The sequence below is a fragment of the Oikopleura dioica genome, chromosome PAR (genome assembly GCF_907165135.1).
Source record: "Oikopleura dioica chromosome PAR, OKI2018_I68_1.0, whole genome shotgun sequence".
In the NCBI taxonomy this organism is placed as follows: Eukaryota; Metazoa; Chordata; class Appendicularia; order Copelata; family Oikopleuridae; genus Oikopleura; species Oikopleura dioica.
In genome coordinates, this window is record NC_137293.1 from 14,071,336 (window position 1) to 14,091,650 (window position 20,315).

Consider the following 20,315-nt stretch of genomic DNA (forward strand, 5'->3'; position numbering starts at 1 on the left):
CAGATCAAGTACGGAAATAAAAACCGAGAGAAGATGGAAGATGGCTTTGATAACCGGCGAAGATCTCTTTCAAATGTTGACTCTGTATTCATCAAACAAGAAATCCGTTTCAGTCCTATGAAACGAGAATAGTTTTTGAAGCCTTTTGAGACCCTGAAAATACACGCAATTAGATTTCTTATAATAATGTCGATTCTTTGCAGGAAGTGGTTTAGCGAGTAAAAAATCTTACTACTTACCGTCATTTTCGGTAGCTGCATACTTTGTTGACGCGGTGTGCCCGTTGGCGTTTGGCGGTGGTGTTGAGTTGCCATTGGCACCAATCTAACTCGGCATTTTCATATTTAGCCCGTATAACTTCATTTTATGAAGTTGTGCTAACAAATTTCGGACAAGAGAGAATGCATCATTAGGAAAATTGTAGGAAATCGACTCTGCCAAAAAATCAACCTTAGAGAATGGATAGGGGCGATAATGCTAGCCAGATGAATGGCGATACGGCTTCAATGGTAATTAGCTACTTAGAAATTAATAAGAAAAATTTATTCTTGAGCAAAATTATTTTTATTATTTATGAAGTGAGAATTTACAGACCTAAGTCGACGATTTTGCACCAGAAAAATCTCAGTGAAGGGATTTTCTTTGATAGAAGTAAGATTTTCGCTCAAGAATAAAGAAAGCAATTAGGTTATTGACAAGTTATTTAATCGGGGAATTTAGTGGTCCCGTGGTGGTAGATCTTCGTCCCAATTCGCCCGGGCACCTCCAGGCGTGGAGGAAAGAGCAAGTTTCTCTCCTCCGCCAGGACTCGTAGGTGGAGCTAGAGACACTTTCAGTCCGCCCGGGGCAAACTCACGTATGTTAGGCACGATGGTGCAAAATCAGCCCCCAGTTTCTTGGCCAGGATCGCAGCTTATCTGCTCCACCAAGCTGGGAAAGATCTCGCATGTCGAGAAATCCGGCTGTTTTTCACCTTCCACGAGGTCAAGGCTCATTTCGAGAAAGCAAGCGATCACAGCGAAATGGTCAGCCTCCTGGCACGTGATCGAAATTATAAAAAAAAAATTTCTTATCAAAATAGTTTTTACAGTAGTAAAGATCATTGATAAAGTTTTCACTCGCATGGATCCAGATGCAGATTCCCGTTCGATGTGGTCATTTTATTCTGGCCCAGAAGATCATCTGCCACGGGGCGGCCAGGTACGAGTTTCATATTTTCTTTCCTAACCCGTACCTGGAGGTGTTAGCTCCTCTTATTTTTCTTATATGATTTTTTATTCAAGACACCGTCTGAACACCTCGCAATGCTGAACCAACAAGTATCTCAAAAAGAAGGCAAATATCCAAAACGCGCTCCATCAGTATCCGGCAACCAGAAAAATGGCGGTGACTACCAACTATCCGGCGTCACTTCCAAACAGCTCAGCTTGGAACGCCAAGTTGTCGAGCTCAACTCACTGAATCAAGAGCTCGAGCGTCGACTTCAAGGCGTTACTGAAAATTTCCGCCAAGCGAGATCTCACCACGAGCAAGAACTCGCTCAGCAACGAGCCTCAAGCCAGGCTATTGAGCTTCAAGCAAGCGAGCACACTGCTCTTGCTCAACAATATCATGCTCAACTGACGGAAATGAGGGGATCGATGGAGCAACTTAGTAAGAATTCAACCACGCTTCAGCAGAATGTGATCGAGATGCAGACTCACCTCCAGGCCAAAGACAAACAATTACAGCAATACCTTCAAGAAGCCCAGCGAGCGGCGCAGGGCAATCCAGTGCTCAACGAAGCCCACATGGGACGAATGCTACGCATGAAAGTCGTTGAGCTCGAGGAGACTGTTTCCGGCCGCGCTAGAATAATCGAAATGCTTCAGCAGGAGCTTTCGTCCAAAGAATCCACCTCGACTAAAATGACGGAAGCAGCGCAGCAGATTCAGGCTCAATTTGCTATGCTCCAAGCTGGAAAAAGCAGTTTGGAACAAAAAATAACGGCTGAAGAGCAGCGCCATCTCCAAGAAAAAGACCAACTCGTTAAAGCTTTGGAAAACTATTCGAAAGAAGCTCAGGATGCGCAGACAAATGCTCAAACAGCATTTGGTGAGAAACAGCGGGAATATGAAATGAAAATTTCTGAAACGATGAAACAACTTGACGTCGTTCAAAATCAAAATGAACAGTTGGAAACATCCAAAGCGGAAGTAGAAAAGCTCTTGGCAGAAAACCAGGAAGAACTTGAAAAAACTCGAGTTCAAGCAAAGAAATTACAGTCCGATTTAGTCGAAACGACTGAAATTCTCCAGCAACAACTAAATCAGGCGACCCGTGAGTTGACTAAAGAATTCAAGGACAAGCAAAATTCTTGGGCTGAGGAACGCAAACGACTCGACAATGCTGTTCAAGAAATGACCGAGAAATCCGCAGATCTTGAAAATCAATTAGGAAAGCAAAACAATGAATACAATCAACAAATCCAAATGTACCAAGATCGAGAAGCTGAGCTGACAAATGCGCTTGCTCAGCATCAAGCTGAACTAGAAAAATCCCAAAAGCAGACGATAGATCTTGCCGAGAGTCTTCGCTTGCTTCAGGTCGATATCAACACCAAAGCGGCTGATTGGGGAGAAGAAAAGCGACAAGTTGAGCTTTTCATTCAAAACGCGAACAAGGATTTTGACGAGCGTGCAAACGAAGCTAGAAGACAACAAGAAGGATGGGAAAGTGCGAAACTAAACTATGAGAATCAGATCGGTCAGCTCACAGCTCAAGTCGAGGAGCTAACGAAATCAATCACTGAGCTCGATGAAATGACAGCAGACGAGCGTGAGCAACTCCAAAGCACTCTTTTGAACAACACCAAGGTCGCTGAGGAGAATATTGGAAAATTGCAACGAGAAAACGAGGATTTTCGAAAAGCGGTGGCGACACTTCAGCAAGAAAATGAAACGATCGAGCGTGGCTGGTCGGATAGATTTGTTCAGATGGAGCAAGACTGGAACGATAGACTCCAACGAGCAGTTCGAGAAAGTGAACGAAGCCGAGGAGAATACGATCAACTCGGCAAGGACAACGCCAAGCGAATGGAAGTCATCGAGAAGACCTTTGCCGAGGAGCGCTCAAGCATGGAAGCTCGAATCAAGCAACTTCAGGCGGAGATTGAACGCGAGCGAGAGACTCAAGACAAAATCCGTGAGGAAAATCGAACGCTAAGAATCGACCTGGAGCAGAGTAACAGTAAAGGAGAAAGTGCGAATCGATCTTTCCAGCGACAGAAAGAAGCTCTTGAAAAGGAGAAAGAAGATGCAAACAAGCTTCGAGAGAAAGAAAAGGAGCAATTTGTTGCAGAGCGTGCTCAATTAGAAAACTACCTTCGTTCAGTCTCTGAACATGTCAAAGCTCTACAAGACTCATCGACAGCTGCGGCAGAACGATTCAGCGCGGAGAGAACAAAGCTCGAAGAAGAAATAAACTCTACGCAGGAAGAATCGAAGGAAAAGCAAAATGAGTTGAGAAAAGAACGGGATGAGCTTCAGATCGAAATTGCTCGATTCAAGTCGCACTCTAAACAAGAACTCGAGCAAAAACTCGAAGAGATCAGTATCGCTCAGTCGAAAATAGCTCGCCTCGAGAAGAACAGAGATGAGCTTGAAAACCAGCTAGAACAACTCGCAAAGACTCATAATCTTTCTGAGCAGCAGCTCGCCGAAGCAACAGAAAATTCAATGAGCATTGAATCAAGATCGAAGCAAGAGCGCGAAGAATTCGAAAAAATGCAATCATCACTCGAAGAAACCATCAAGGGAAAAAACCGACAAGTCGAGGAACTTACAGCTCAACTTCTTCAAAGCCAGCTTCAAACGGAAAACATCAAGAAAGACTCGTCTGATTTGGTTGCGCAAAAGGATGCAAGCTTTGCAAAGCTGAAAAAGGAGCTCGAAGAAGCTCAGATTGCCTTCGAGAATTTCAAGAAAGAATCCCAACTGAAGGAAGAATCAATGATTGAAGAACAGCGTGATGAACTTCAGAAAGTTCAGCGAGAAAATGCAAGAAAACTCAACGAGATCACTTCGATGATGCAACTATCAACAGCAGAAAAGGAAAAGATCGAGGCGGAAATGAGCGAAAAATTGGCAAAAACTGAGGCAGAAATGGCTGAAAAGCTTCAAAAGACTTCCCAGGAGTCGGAAATTGCGGAACAAAAAGCTAAGCAAGAATTGCTAACTGAAAAGGTACCTCATTTTTTAAGAGATAAAGGATTAACTTATATTCAGAATCAATTCGATGTTCAAATGTCGTCTCTCTCGCAGCACATCCAAGCTCTTACCCTTGACGGAACCCAAAAAGCCGAAGCAATCCAGTCTCTCCAAGCAGCAAAGGCCGAAGTTGAGCTCCACCTCGCACAGGCCATTCAAAATCAAGAACAGCTCACGAGCCAGCTCAAGAATCACCATGAACAGGCTGAGCTTGCTCTAAAGCAGTACAAGACGGAGCTTGCTAATAAAGAAAATGAAATTTCTCAAAAGATGAGTTTGATTGATGCGAAACAAAAAGAAATAATCGGCCTTGAGCAACAGAATATTACTCAAGAAGGACAGATTAACAAGTTGAAAAATGAAGTTCAGAAAATGCATGATGATTGGAAAATGCACGAGCAAATGCTTGCGGCTTCCGGTAAGGGTCTTTTTTGTCCTTGGTAAAAATTTGAATAGCAACGAATCTCAAATCTCAATATGAAAATCTCGCATCCGATGCTTCTTCCAAAATTTCCGAGCGAGATGGCGCCATCAATGAGCTCAAGAAGGAAAAGCTTTCTTTCTCTCAAATGGTTGAAGAATCCAACCGCTCGGTCCATCAGCTCAAGCTGGTAAGTTCACAAATAAAAATTGTATATTTGAACTTCTGCGTGGGATCAGACGTGATCCGATGCTTATCACCGCAGCATTGTCATGATTTAACCTGCCCACTGGGTGTCTTTATATGATATCAACGCCCAACGCCGACAAAATTTTCAAGTACCTCCTCACCCAAAATCTGAAACAAACAGTTGCTTTTCTTATCGCCCATTTTTTCAGAACTTGGAGCGCGTAACAAACGAAAACTCAACTCTTGCTGCGGAAATCGAGGAAGCGAAGTTAAAATATAAAGGTACAGTTATGCGGTTATTCAAAAAGAGTAGAACAGGGATTGAGACGTGAGGAACAAGACAGGAGTGAATTTTATTTGTTATTTACAATAAGCATCGCTAAAGGGCACGAAAGCGCTCTGTCAACGTGTCTCCTTGATCATTCCTAAGGAAGGGACAGTTTGATTTTACCTTATTCTTTCTAGCGTTGCTGAAAGACAGTATCCAGCAAAAAGAAACGATCTCAGAGCGAGATCTTGCGCTAGAAAAGTCGAAGAAGGAGCTTGATCGAGCTAAAGAGGAAGTTAAATTTGCAGCCGCCGACGTTGAGCAAGTCACTCAAAGCAGTCTCTCGAATAGTCACTTGGTCAATAAAACTAAATATTTTGAATATTCCGAAATTTTATATTGCTGAGCTGTCAATTCTAGGACTTGACTTGACCAAAGGGAAGAAAACTTTTCCAAGCGGAGAAAGACCGATTAGAGGAGTTGGTTTCAGACCTTCGAACTCAGTTGAAGCAAAAAGAGCAGAGAATCTTTTCTGCCGAAGAGGAAATATCTGTTCTTCGGGACAAGTCTGGTGGTGCTACTAAGGCCCTTTCAAAGGTTTCTAGTGATAAGAATCTCATTTCATAAAAACGCTTTTAGGAGAAAAAGCGGCTTGAAGAAGTTGAGGACTCCCTCCAACAAGCGCTTCTAGCCGGAAAACAACGAGAAGCTCAACTCAACTCAGAAATCGAGAGCAAGGAAGAGTTCATTCATAAACTTGAACGGAAGAACGCTGAAATGGTCAGACGACTTCATCAATTTGACCTTGAGAAGGTAACACAATCTCTGATTTTGCAAAATTACCGAGTTTGTTAGGACGAAATGGTCGAGCGAGAGGAACGGCTAAACAATCTTTTGTCAGAAGGAAATGAAACCTACGGAGCTCTTCAAAACGAGATGGAATCTCTTAAAAACCAGTACGAGCGAAGATTGAGAACATGTGATGAGACAAAGAGAGAAAACGAAGCAACCATTCATTCTCTCGAGGTCGACATTGAAAATATGAGGGCGCGGCTACTCGATGCTGAGAAAACATCTGAAAGGCTCAAAGCAGATGTTGATAACAAAGGTAAATGAAACTTTTTCACACTTGACAATTATTAATCGCTTAATAAGAACGCGAAATAACACGTGAACGACAGCAGCATAAGCTCAAGGATAGCGAGGCAAATGAACGAATCGAAGGTCTCCAGCACGACCTCAAAATCCAGCAGAAAACACTTCAAGCAGTCACAATGGATCTTGAGTCCCAAGCAGCCGAAGAGACTGGTCGACTGGAAAGACAAATTGACATGCTCAAGATGGAAGTTGAAAGCAAAGACAATGAGCTTAATATAGTCAGACACGAAAAGGAAAGGGTTAAAAGTATTGATCATAAATTATGGCTCAATTCGAAAATTGTTTCTCTAACCCTGTAAAGGACATCTTGGATCAATCTGCGAGTGATCTTCGTGGCGAATTAGAAGTTATCGTTGCCCAACTTGACCAGACTCGCCAAGAAAAGAACTCACTCACTGTTCGACTTCGAGAACAAGAAGTCATCGACGACGAACTTAATTCAAATCTGAGCGAGGTTCAGCAGATGAAACAAGAGCGAGAGAAACTAAAATCTGTTCTCAACGAGAAATCCAAAGAAATCGACAGTTTGACGATCCAACTCCAGCGCTCGGATAAACGAGTGGAACAAGTAGAATCCGAAATGAAACAGAAATCCGTCGAAAGCACTGAAGCTGCCGAGCGAGTTGAAGACGCTAGAAAGCTTATTCAAGATCTTCGACGAGAAAAAGATGAACTAGTGTCTATGATTGGCCAACGATCAAGCGACCAAAAGTGAGTCCTCGTTGATTTCAGTGATTAACTTGTGTCCCTAGCTTGAAATTTACACAGAAAATCGAAAAACTTCGCGAAGAAAATCGCGATTTGCAGAAGAAGCTTGATGATGTCAGACGAGAAAGTCGATTGGAAGCTAAGACACTCTCTGAAGCTTCGAACATCAAACAAGTTCTCAGAGAGAAGCAACACTACCAGGAGCTCTCAGAGGATCTCAAAGTTGAAATTCAAAAACTCAAGAATCAAATGAACGAAAAGACTCGATACTATTCAACATCTTCGAGCAACAATGAAGTCACAAAAATGCTTGAGAAAGAAAATCAAGAGCTCAAGGCTGAAATCAGAGTTCTTCAACAGGAGTCGAGGCAAAATCGTCAAAGAAGTTGGTCAAGATCAAGCGCTCTTAACTCTTCAACTGCTTCTGCTCAAGGTCACGAGACGACCGAAGAAAGAAGACTCAAGGCTGAGAATTCTTTGCTTGTCAATCGCCTTCGAGATCTGACAGACGAATGCCGAAACATGCAAAAACAAAGGTAAAATCTCTAAATCAAAAAATCATATTTAAAATTCGATAGAAGTATGAGCAGAGATGAGCCCAACATGTCCGGAGTCATCGAAGAGCGAGATCAACTCAGAGGAGCAATTCAAAAGATCGCTTCTCTTAGAAAAATGGAGCTTCAACAAATTGACCAGTATAAACAAAAAATCGCAGACTCTGAAAATTTGGAAAAAGAACTCAACGACCTAAAAGTCAAAAATACAAGCCAAGCTGAAATGGTCAAAGTGGTACGTTTCAAAACCGGTTTTAGATGCAAAAATAAATTCTTGTTCAGATCACCATCGAACGCGAGCGACTTTTGACCGAGAAAACGATGCTTCTTCAAGAACGAGACCGAATCCTTGAAGAAAGAAGCTCTATTCTCAAGTTTGCCAAGAGCGGAGAAGGCAGCACTGGCGAGCTCTGCAGACATCTTGAAGTTGTCATCAACCAGAAACAAGAGCTCCACAACGAGAACAACAAGCTCAGAGCCGATAACGATCTGTTGAAGAAAGACAAGCAGCGGTTGGTTGAAGAACGGGACGCAGCTCAATTCCGAGTTGGCTGCCTCGAAGCCGAGATCGCTCATCCATTCCCAGAAAAGGACAGCGACGGCTTCAAGAACCAACTGGCCGCTTCCGCTTTGGTCGTCGAGCAGCTCCGCGAGGACGTAGCCCGACTAACGGCCGAGAACCAGAAGCTAAAAGGCAAGTTTAGCGCAAAACTACCTGTCTGAAATCTCCATCTCTGTGACCAGTTTCCCTATGCTGCCCATAATATCTAATTTATCTATTCATTGTTAAATAGGACCCGAATTGAATGTATTGTATAACTTTCAGTATCGCTATTATTATAATTATTATCATTAATTAACGAAAGAGTATTTCAGTAGCCTTATGGAAACTTTGCACAGAACATTTGAAATAAAAAAGAAAATAAAACTGATTTTAGATGAAAATTCAAACCTGAAACCTAACCAAGCGATAGGAAAGTTAGACAATCATTAAAATAATAATTAAGTTTAGTACCTTCTGCCAATATAAAATATTTAATTTATTTCAACTTTTATTCTGTAAAATGATTTTATATCAACGTGCGTTTCTCCTTGTTCAAAGTCTTTGTAGTGCAATTTATCGAACAAAAATAAAGTTATTAATATTATACAAAAAACAATGATTGTCTAACTTTGAAAAAGAAGAAGATCTTTCGCCAGAATCGCAGGCAGAACTGTCGAAAAAATACGAAAACTTGAAGCTTCAGTTCGATAAAATTAACAAAAAGCTCGAGGATCAAATTAAAAACAACTTGCACTTGGCGGACGAGCTCAAGCGGAATCTGATTGATTCGCAAAAAGAAGTTGAGTCGCATCAAAAAGCGATGCGAAGTGAGCAGGAGCAGAAGCAAAGCTGGATTGATCAGTACAATCAACTGGCTAGCTGGGCGCAAGAAGTCCAAGCGCAAATGCAACACAAAGATTCAAAAATTTCTGAACTTGCGGATGAGCTTCAAAGCCGATCTACATCGAGAAACACATCGATTCAAATGGACTCTGCCTCAGCCGCGGAGCTAGAAGAACAACTCACTGGAACAAGACGAGATATCGAAGGCTTCCGAAAACTTCTTGACATGGCGAAAGAGCGCGAAGGAAACCTCAAAAACGAGCTAAACAAACTTGTCGAAAAACTTGAAGATGCAGAGGAAAAGATCTCAAACATGGAGGAAATTAAAAATGAACTTGCTCAACGAAAAGAAGAAATTAACGACTTGAATCATCAAAAAATGATTCTCGAGGGAATCTTGAAAAATGAACAGGCTGAGATTGAACGCTCGAACGAGCAGTTACTTGAGCTCAACGAAGAAATTGAAGATTATCAAAGAAAGGTTGAGCAATTAGAAGCCGATCGCGCTGTTTTGACGCAAGAAAACGATCATCACTCTGACAACGTTCTTGAAATCAACGGAAAACTCGAAGAAATGAATGCTACTGTAGCTCGATTGCGAGAACTACTGGAGCAAGCGCAAGACGAAGCGAATTTGTTCAAACGCAAATCTCAAGAATACGAAGAGGAATATGAAATCGCTACTCAGAAATTGAAAGAAATTGAAACGGAAAAGGCCGAAAAACACAACCAAATCGGTCAATTAATTCAAGCATTGAAAGCATCACAGACTGAAGTGTCCCAAGCCAAAGACAATGAGCGCCTTCATTCGGAAAAGATCTCAGTCCTGTCTTCCGAGATCACAGAACTGCGCCAACAATTAGCTTCGTTGGAGGAAGAACTCAAGCAGAAGCAAAATCTGCTTTCGGAGGCAAAACATCAATGCCAGATAAAAGACGATCTTCTTCAAAGTTCTTCGTCTCAAATCAGTTCCGAGAGAGAAGACCGTCTTAAGCTCTCTGTCGCTCAAGCCCACGCTGAAGAGCGGGTTAAAACGCTGACGGAAGAAATTGACGATCTTCAAGGAAAACTTACAGAAGTAGGCGAAGCACTCGTTCAGTCAAATCTTGAAGTTTCAAGGCTGCTGCAGGAGAATATCAGGGTGAAAGAAGAGTCCGCGCGAGAGCTTCAACAAAGCGATAAAAATGCTCAAGTGAGACTTGAATCTTTGAAGAAAGAGTTGGAATTAGCAAGAGATCAGCTAGAGCAATTACAAAAGATGTCAGCGAAAGAAAAGAGTAATCAAAATAACGAATTACAATCGCTTCAAGGGGAAATTGCTACGAGAGAAGCGCAGTTTGAATTTGAAAAGAAACAAGCTAAAATTGAGTTTGAGTCTGAAATTCAAAAGTTGACCCTGCAAATTTCAAACCTGCAATCTCAAAGAGAAAATTTCGAAGCCTCGATTGCCCGTTCTTCCGAGAAAATCGAGAGCTTGGAACTTCTCCTTAGTCAGCATGCGAGATCATTAGAGGACCAACAAATCGATTCTTCGTCACAAATTGAAAAAATAACTCTCAAGCTCAGTCAAAAGTCAGCTGAAATGGCTGAACTAGAGGAAAATCACGTCCAAGTAAAGAACAAGTCGAAGAAACTGTTGCTTTCTCAAAAACAGCTTTTGACCGAAAACAAGCAATTGAAGGACAAAGTCAGTTCACTTACAAAAATGCAGCAAGGTACGTGTTTTATTCATCTTCATTATTTATGTTTTAATCAATCTTAGACTCGATCGCCGCCTCATCTTCAGTGAATGAGGAAAAAAGCGCTTTGCTATCTCAAAACAGCGAGTATAGCGAAGTGATCAGAAGCCAAACCGAGCAACTGGCGGCATTATCGACCCAATATACCGAAATGGAATCGTCAAAATGCGCCTTGGAGAAGCAGAAATCAAAACTTGACGAGGAACTGGCCCTTGTTTTTGAGAGATTGAAAATGGGAGAGAGTCAATTGCTTGAGCTCAGTGAAAAATGCAAAATTTATGAAAACACCAATGCTCAATTACAGTAAGAAAATTGCCCAAGGCTTAATTTAACGAAATTCTAGATCATCTTTCGACGCAGATTCTGCTCAAAGAGACGAGGAAAAGTCCAATTTGCTGGGCCAAATATCTTTATTGAAGCAAGAAAATGAAGAAAATCGCCGGCAAATTCACGCGATTCAGCAAGAACGAGATTCAACTGTATCTAAAATGAGACAGGAAATCGAACAGCTGCATTTGGTGTCGTATGAAAGCAAGGAGCTGGCAGATAGACTCGGCGTTTTGGAAAATCAGCTTCAAGCGCAGGTTTGGGACTTTTCCACGGAAAAATTAATAGTAATTTTTCATTCAAGACATCAAAAATGGAACTTGAAAAGAACGATTTCGAGAAGACACGGCAAGAACTTGAAGTGCGAGTCCAAACATTAACTCTTCAAAATGAAGAACTGCTCAAATCTCAGCAACCCAGCTCGACGCCTGTAGATCCAGTATTACAATCGAAATTGATTGAGTTGCAAAGTCAGAACCAGTTCTTCGAGGGAAAGATTAATGAGCTCACTGACCTCATTGATTCGCAAAAGGCGCAAATAAGCTACATCAACGATGAAAAGAACAACATTCAAGATGAACTTGCCCAATTATCCGCTGCCAAGGCCGCGGCTGATCAGTAAGCATATTTTGAAAGAACAGTTTATTAAAATGTTTTAATTAAGATTGCTGAGCTCGCAGCATGCAGAAATTGTACGGCTCAGCGACGAACAGACGGAGAATGCGGAATTCATGGATGAACGTGAACTGTTAACGCGAAAGCTTGCAGAACAAAATGATATCCTCGTCAAACTTCAATATGCCATCACTTCAGAAATTGGCCAAGACTTACAGTCTGACTCTAGGTGAAAGTCTTTCTTGATTTCAATTGTTGAATAATCATTTAGTTTCCGCGATGATCCCTCTTCGCCAATAATTGATCGAATTCAAGCAGCTATTTCGGCATATTTCCGTCACCAGCAAAACACCACGATTGAGCTGGAATCTGCAACTGAGAGTCTCAAAAAATTAACTCTAGAGCGTGACCGAATCCAAAAAGAATACCGCGAAGTTTCTGAACAACTGGTAGATCTCCAAAAAGAACGCGAGTCTTCGGGCGGTCAGTTCATCCCTTCGCAACGAGATTATTTCTACTCTGAGTCTTCGCAAGGAAATCAAGGAGACGCTGGATTTAGTGAGGCTTTAGAAGAAGCGATCCACCATGAACGACAGAAATTTATCGGCGAGAAAGAATCTCTTCAGCATCGAGTCAAATCGTTAGAAGCACAAGTCAACAACCTTGAAAACTTACTCGAAGAAGCGGACAAAGAACAAAGTCGAAATCAATCACAAAATCAGTCGTATTCAAACAATATTCATTACGAGCAGCAGAAGCAAGAAAATATAAATTCTAATAACAACAACTTTTACTCACATCAAGAACCCCAAGAAAACAACAATAAAAATCAGCCCGAGGAAATTCAGAGTTTCAGAGGATTTGAAGATGCTCCAAGTTCAAACTTTTTCACTCCTGATACAAACCCCGAGCTCAAGGACAATCAATTCGATAGCTTCGAAGAGCAGGATACCTCAACTGTTCAAAGTTTCTTTAAGCCCACCGACGAACCTCCGCAAGAAATTGCTCCGACTCAACAACCGACCGATAGTTTTGCTGAAACAACTGCGGAACAGCCCAATTTCTTTACTCCAAATGTCGACTCCAGTCATCAAGAGACTCAACAATTCGAGTCATCGCACGCTCCAGCGCAAACAGTTTTCACACCGGCTGAAAATGTCAAAAAAGAACTCCAAGGATCAAGCTTCTTTACTCCAAATGTCGAAGAACCGTCTATGCCGGCATTTTCACAAGCTCCTGAAACTGTTGAAAACAGTTTTTTCCCGAGTCAATCCGAAAATAATACCGGAAATTTCTTCGTCCCTAACTCTAGCGATCAAGACAAATTAAACAACAACTTCATCCAAGAACCAGCTGCAGCGCAATTTCACCCAGTCACTGATAGCTTCCACGAAAATCAAAATACACCGAGTTTTTTTACGCCAACCATGGAAACACCACCATCTGTTCAACCAACCGAGCCTCCCAGCTTCTTTGTTCCGAATTCCGCTCAAGAACCGGCCGCTCCCCCTCCTCAAGAAAATTTCAGCGGATTCCTGAGCTTTCCGGAAGAACAGACTTCTCAAGACCAAATGAGTTTCTTCAAACCAAACGTTGAACAATCTTTTGATGCTCAAGGTCAAAATCAATCATCGGCATTCGATAGTTTCTCCGAATCAACTCCTCAAAATTCTAATTCTATGGTAAATAATAAGCGTTTACTTGAAAAGTAAAATATTTTTAGGTCGAAGAAGAAAGCAGTTTCAGTTCGGCAAGCAAATTCTTTAGCTAACATGTTAGATTAAAATTATTGTCTTCTCAAAGCTTCAAAAAACCTTCCATCCCTTTCGAACAAATGCTCAAATTTTCCCTGTGCAAAATTATTTATACATATAAAAATAGAAAAAAAAAGATTAAAGCGTTCTTACTGAATTTGTTGGCAAGCGAGGTGTCGATAAGCCTCTGTGGGATGGCTTTCCTTTCGTTAGTTTAGTTCTGATAGCGAGAAACAAACTTAACCTATTATGCATGTTCGGATTAAATGCAGAGATAAAACAATAGAAGAGGATGCAGCTCATTTTCAACGATTGTCAAAATGTAAAAATTCGTCTAAAACGCTGAAATCATAATGTTCAGTTTTGAGCTTGTGCGTTTCAAAGCAGAAGGAAACAAAATGGAAAATTCTTCATTTCCCGCATCTTTTATCAGAATCGTTCCAGAATGTCTTTCATCGGAGCCCAGGAGACTTGAAACGGGTCGAAACATCATTCAAATAACCGATTTTATGCAAAAATATTGACCTAAGAAAGTAGACGTTCTCAGAAGCTGTCAGGTGTTTGATGCTTCTCCAATGTCTGCCGCGAGATCAAGATTATTTCGCAGAGTACGAAGAGCTCTTGTTGAACGTACTACCAAAACTTATCGATGCAGCCAGTTTTGATGAAGTGGTTCTGGCAGACCATGTTCTAGCGCTTTCCTGCCTGCATTATCCTGATTTGGATTTGACATAAAAACTTCCTGAAATGCAGGTTTTCAAAAATATCTCATTTTAAAATCCAATAGAAAAGAAGCTCAACGAATAATCGAGCAATTGATGGAAGGCTACAACAGAGAAGAATTCATGGCAATTTTTGGACTATTCCTCGGAGAAACGATCGATTTTCGAAAACTCATCGACCAGCCAGAGCTATTTGCCTCGTCCATACTCACGACGAAAATCAGAAACACGTTCTCAAACACAACTTTAACAAATTTACGCGCAAACAGTATTCTGGCAGAGCGTAAACATGTTAGACTAGTTGGGCAAAAAATAGTTGGGAACCAAATTTAGACTCAAATATCCCCTTGCATCGACCAACCAACAAGACCAACAGAATCATATCTATGAGTTCTACGAAATCATCAAAGAAATCGAGCTACAATATTTCGGAAGCTGCGTTCACATCTGGAACGATGTCAAAATCTCGTGGTCCATTATCGAGTTTACAAGTGGTTACGAAACCAGTGGACGATTAGGGCGTTTGAGCAAAGACGGGTTAAATGATTTCGTGGGCTTGTGTGGAGGAATTCAAAGGATTTCAATTCCAAGAAGCGGATGGTACGAAATTTTTGCAAAAGGAGCGGACAATTATACCCATTCCATCAGGAACTGATCATGATTATGAGAATTATGAAATTGCTATCTACAGAAAATGAGCATTGAAAAGAGGAGATAGCGCGTGCGCAATATTCCACCTAGAAAAAGATGAGCCTATTGATGTCTTAGTGGGTCAAGCTGGCACCTCGCGGCTGAGAGGATCAGGAGGGACGTTCGTGACCGCTGGCGAGAATCCCGTCCCGCTGGTAATTGCCGGAGGCGCAGGCGCCGATTATATGGGCAGATCATCCGATCAGAGTCAAGCCTCTCTAGCTCATTGCTCTTTCAACGATGGAGCCGGGTTTTTAAATTCAAAGGCTTCGGAGATCTTGCTCTTAGTCAGGCATTCCATCAGTTTAATAAATGAAGAGATATTTAACAAATTGTTTGGAATTCTCGCGAAAGAAAACGAATATCTAAACAACATCGATGCATTAGATTCAGGGTTCAAAATAAATCATTTAACGATAATGGAATTTTCCGGTAAGGCTTATTCCTTGCTTTAGTTGAACTCTTTAAAGCGCCTCAAAGCTACCTCGAAGGAGGCAAGGGATCACTAGGAGCTGGCGGCAGCGAAGGTGGTTTCGGTGGCGGAGGAGGCGTCAATGGAAATGGTGGTGGTGGTGGATACATCGGTGGGAAAGGAAGCGACAATTATGTTGATCCTGGTCAGAATGGAACATCATATATTGACAAAAAAGGAAGACAGCAAAAGTTCAATCCAGATTTGAGTTTGATAGCATTATATTTTATAATCCTTCTCTTTAAAATCCCACTTTCACAACTCAAAAACAGACCATGTTCCGACGTGTCACGCTGGCCTTGTCCGCATCACTTTGATAAGTTGTGAATAAATCATCTTTTTTAGATTTATGTTTTCGACCAGTTTCCTCGAGTTTCATTTACGCAAAACAATAAATCTAAGATCGCTTACAAATAAAAGGTACCAAGCAGCGGCTTCAAAGAACATGGTTTATCTTTGAAAAAATAGGCATTCTGACGAATCATTCAAAGCGGGTAGTCTATCGCAAATCGGAATAAGCTCATCACATTTAAAGCTCATATAAATCTGTCTGGCTTTGATATAAAATTGAATCATTTTTGATTCTCTAATTGATGGTACTCATCAAAACCGAGAGTGCGGATCAGCTGCTGTCATAAATGGTTCTTCAAAGTCGGAATTTTGGCTTCTCTCAAAACGATACATATTAAAGTCGTTAACGTTTTTTACCTACAGCTAATTGTCAATTAGACAGTACGACTTTTTCGAAATTCGTAATAATCGTCAACGATTTCGCATTTTTCTCAGCGACAGAGTGTCTTTCCATTAATTCTTAACCTTCTTCGAAACTACAACCGACATTTGATGTAACTTCGACGCGTCTTATCCTGTCAAAAACATAGCCTTTTAGGATTTCCTCTGTCTCCTTCGAAATGTAACTTGTGGATTTACGGTCAATTTCTATGCTCAGACTTTATGTGGCGCCAATTTGGGCGGCAGCGGAAGCGAAAATCGCTCTGATCTTGCTTTTTATGGGGTCCTTGATGAAAAACACCTCTTTGGAGAGTTTCATTGAGCAATTTCAAAAGCACACACGAATAAAAGTATAAAAGTGAGTCTTATTTGCGGGTACTTTATGGCTCGGCGGCCGCGCTTGAAGAATGACTGTAATTAGAGAAATCGAACAACAAGGCTTTTTCACGAATTAAAGTTGGTTTGAATGTATTTCGTTTATATATTTGTACAATAAGGTTATAATACAGTGTGGAAGAAAATGGAAGAACGGAAGCGCCAAAATATCTGCGGCCAGTATAAATAATAGTAGTTTTTGTGAAAACAGGGAAATCAAATCATGCCAAGAAGTTGAATGTTGTCATCACGAGGTGGGGCCAATCGTCGAATGCGTCGCTTCTTGGCCTCCTTGAGCGGGCTGCCGCTGGGCTTGTGCTGGCGGACGCGTCTTCGGCGGCTAATTTGTCGCTTATGATCCTCCGAGTCCGACTCTGATTCCGAAGATGTAATCGAGGTCACCGGGGAGGTCACATTGAGGTGAGACTTGTCCGACGAGTTCGTTGTCGACGAGTCAGAAAAGAACCACAAGTAGTTCCAGTCCAACTGGCCGTTTCGGTACTGTGGCACTTGTCCCTTGTAGACTTTCTTGATCTGTTGAGCAGTGGTGACGGGCTTGGGACCAGCGACGGGACTGTAGCAGGCGGGAATGTTGAGCGGCTGTGAGGGCGACTGATGAGCTGATTGAACTTGTTTCTTGACTTCGGAGATGACCTTCCGCCGCCGGCTTTGATGACGCGACTTTCTGGCGGCCTCGGCTGGGTCGACGCGCTTTGACCTTCGCGATTTCCTCGTCGATTCGGGCGTCACGATCTTCTGACTCACGGGCGATCCGATGGTGATACCAGTAGGAGGAACTGCAGCTCGTCTAGCTTGTTTCTCAGTACTGCTTCCTTCAGTCATCTCTGTAAGTCGCTGGAGAGAGGCTTCGGCAATCATGTGAAGTGAAAAGTCCTCGGGCTGAGTGGGATTTTCAGACTCGGACATGATTTTCTGGATAATCTGGCTTTCCAACATTGCCTTATCTTTTTCGCTCTTGGTGAGCTCGGCCAGTGACACGCGCATTCTATTCAAGCCGCTTCCGGTTTTGGACTTGAGAGAGGAAAGGATCTTCTTGGCTAAGCCAGAGGACTTCTGATTCTTCATTCCTGGGTAAAGGAGATCCTCGATGTTTTGCGAAGTGTTTGAGATGTTTGGGATAATCGCCGGGTTGAGGAAATCAGGAGGCAGGATTTCGCTTTGTTTGGGGATCACAGGCGATTGTGGCTGCTCGGTGGGAAGCTTAGACGGCGATCCAGATGGAGTCGACGTGCGTGGAGCAGCAGTGGGTACTGGCGTCAATCGCTCATCGGAAGAGGAGTCGTTGGAGGAAGAAACGGGAGTGAGAGCACCGCTGGAATTGACGAGAACGGAGGAGACGCCAAGTCGCGGAAATCGCCGTCTGGGCTGGGGTACGGGCGGCGAAGAGCTGCTTGTTTGAGGAGTGGGGGTCGAAGCGTCGTCAGAATTGCCAGACGATTCTTCAATCGCCCGAGTTGGACTCATTGACGTGCCCAAACCGGAGTCGTTTGATGAGCATCGGTCAAGCCTGAATAATGTTGTTATGGAAAAATGCAAGAATAGTTGCGGAAAGGTGTGAAAACTAGCAGGTGGAAATATTTTTCGAGCGGCGCGAAAATGGAATGTTTAGAGTTTCAGAAAGGTTCTGTTATGAAAACCGCTGGGGTTAATCTAATTGTGTTGTGGGTCGTGGCCAAAGCTGTTAGAGGGGAATTCCGAAGTATATTTTCACTGCTTACCGAGTCAGGTCCTCCTTGAGTTCCTTGAAGGGGAGAGTTTGGATTTCCGTAAAAGAGGCTTTAGGCGGCAAGCTGGTCTGTGGAGAGGTGTGGTAGGTGAAATAGTCGTGGACAGTTTCTGAGCCCGAGTTGATGTCATCGAGGTATTCAAGCTGCTTGTCGAGCGCTGCTTCCGCCGACCTCAACTCTTCTTCGTGATATCTGAGTTCAGCTTGAGTCGGAGGAGGCATTGACCCTCGCGCGTCCAGGATTTCGTCTTCCATTGGAACCTCGTAACCTGAAGGAAATGGTTATGCTACGTCCGGATATGAGCATTTTTATAGCATTTTATGGGTGTCAACGGCACTCGAGAGGGGTGTAAGGTTATAGCCTCTTATGTCTATTGCAAAAATGCGAAAGAATGCCTTTGTCTTTGTCTTGTGCCCAAATACTAGAAGGGGCGGCCTCGCAAGTGTCCGATTCCCACTTGACGCCCGCTGAGTGTGCCCAAATCCGGCAAGGCCAATTAGGAAGTGAAATATACATCCAAAGGTCGCCTACTTGAGTGAAACTAATCAACATAAATGGACACTTCTTTGATGAACAAACACATGGCCTATGGGAAAAGGGTTGATGATGTCCTCTGAGAGGTCACGAACGCTTTGATAAATTAACGTCTAATAGGAGTGAAAGCCACAAGACGCCGCTACTTGTGGGAAGGGTAGACAACCGCTAACGGGCCGCATTTGCATACTGATGGGGAAAAATTTAGGTTAGGCCCTAAGCCCGTACGTCACGTGAGGCAGGGAGAGATAACCCGAAACGGAAATAACCTGTCACCTGACGGTGCCCGGCCCAAAATTCATCCCCTAAGAAACTCCCACTCTGTTGTGTGTTTTCGAACATTATTTTTATCGACGTGGACGAAAATTTTAAACATTTGCACGATAATGGTAATCAAACTTGGACGGACATTTTGCGAATTTGACGAAATTTAGGGTTTTGGAAAAAATTAGGTGGCCAGCCGAGCGTGTGTTTAACCCCAGCCACGGCCCGGTTGGTAAACACTTGAGAAAAAGCGGACGAAACCGGGTCACGCAAATCGAAATATTTACCAAAAACCAACACCGTAACTTATTTTTCCCATTGCCGACGAAAAAAAAGGTTGAATCTAAGGCTTACCGGTTTCGATTTGAAGGGATGAAACAAGTCGAGCAATTTCTTCGTTGTAATGTTCTAACGAAAGCATTTTTGTTGTTTTCTTTTTGTTTCTTTTTGACGTTTTCTGAGGTTGTTTTCTTGACGATCTCTGTTTCGGAAATGTTCAAGCTCTCATAATAACGAAAAGTGATTAATGTGAAGTGAAGGGTTGTTTCACAATCGAACTCGATCTGAGTCCGATAAAATATGACAATTTTTTTAGAATGGAGCTGCGAGAAATAAGCGGGGAGTATGCGCCGGAGTAAGGGCGCGCCGGAGCTCGCTGCGCGCGACAACGAGGGCGCCCGCGTCTCATGGTTAGCCCCAAGTTGGTAGCTCGGGCTTGGTGCTGCGCGCGATCGAAATCGGCCACTGAGATTGAGGTCGCCTGGTCATGGATTCTTATCTGATAGTGATCAGGATTTTCGCAAGCAGGCCTGAAGAGCAGGTCCTTCCGAGTTGGAATTGTTTTGGATTAGGGAGGAATGTTACGCTTTTCCATCAAATCCGTTATCGTGGGATTTAGGATTTAGGGAGGGATGGGTTTCATGCTTTTGTGGATTCAGTCGTTAGTTTAGAAATGCAGGGACTTTCCATCGATTTCACGAATAAAATACTTTCGGCTGCAGTAACTCAAATCTCATGAGAATTAAATTAGATAAAAATAAAAAAAAAACGGATAAGAGCGATCATAAAGTTCCACATACCAGAAGTCTAAAAATAGATTATCTTATTTGTAATAATAAAAAGACAATTTTCGCGCAAATAATTACTGAGCCAGGTTCAAGATTTGCGCCCTTTTGATGGGCCGATTTTCGGCGGAGAGCGGGGCGTTTGAGATTTTTAACACCTCTCAGACGAGCGAGGCTTCAAATAAAACTCGTCTAATTTTCGGCATCGTGAAAAACGATGTCCAATTCATTCGTAAAAGATGAACTACTGTATGGCAGCATTGAACCTGCCCACTGATTTTGGATTCTTGTGATTCACGGTAAATGGTGATTATGCAGAGTAAGAGTCATTCTTTTTGACGAAAGGG

General features: G+C 42.5%; 3 protein-coding genes across 3 annotated transcripts; 2 read left to right on the forward strand and 1 right to left on the reverse strand.

Moving 5' to 3' along the window:
- The first annotated feature begins 228 nt into the window (after positions 1-228).
- On the forward strand, positions 229-8,683 carry LOC145701990 (uncharacterized). The gene is made up of 14 exons (XM_081779202.1): positions 229-509; positions 1,284-4,223; positions 4,266-4,665; positions 4,704-4,858; positions 5,067-5,139; positions 5,323-5,483; positions 5,564-5,722; positions 5,765-5,938; positions 5,981-6,233; positions 6,281-6,540; positions 6,585-6,994; positions 7,036-7,527; positions 7,570-7,780; positions 7,828-8,683. The coding sequence occupies exons 1-14, from the start codon at positions 459-461 to the stop codon at positions 8,266-8,268; spliced, it is 6,180 nt and encodes a 2,059-aa protein (XP_081635328.1). The 5' UTR covers positions 229-458; the 3' UTR covers positions 8,269-8,683.
- Positions 8,684-8,717: 34 nt separating this feature from the next.
- LOC145701991 (uncharacterized) lies at positions 8,718-13,466 on the forward strand (the record flags this gene model as incomplete). Its single annotated transcript, XM_081779203.1, has 7 exons — positions 8,718-10,647; positions 10,695-10,974; positions 11,015-11,255; positions 11,303-11,616; positions 11,663-11,842; positions 11,885-13,295; positions 13,337-13,466. Coding segments are annotated over 7 exons (4,404 nt in total), but the record flags the coding sequence as incomplete, so codon positions are not given.
- A 2,968-nt stretch (positions 13,467-16,434) lies between these two features.
- On the reverse strand, positions 16,435-19,477 carry LOC145704523 (uncharacterized). Its single transcript, XM_081781975.1, has 3 exons — positions 19,259-19,477; positions 18,098-18,374; positions 16,435-17,886 (listed from the first exon to the last, which is right to left on the reverse strand). The coding sequence occupies exons 1-3, from the start codon at positions 19,323-19,325 to the stop codon at positions 16,575-16,577; spliced, it is 1,656 nt and encodes a 551-aa protein (XP_081638101.1). The 5' UTR covers positions 19,326-19,477; the 3' UTR covers positions 16,435-16,574.
- Positions 19,478-20,315: the final 838 nt, after the last annotated feature.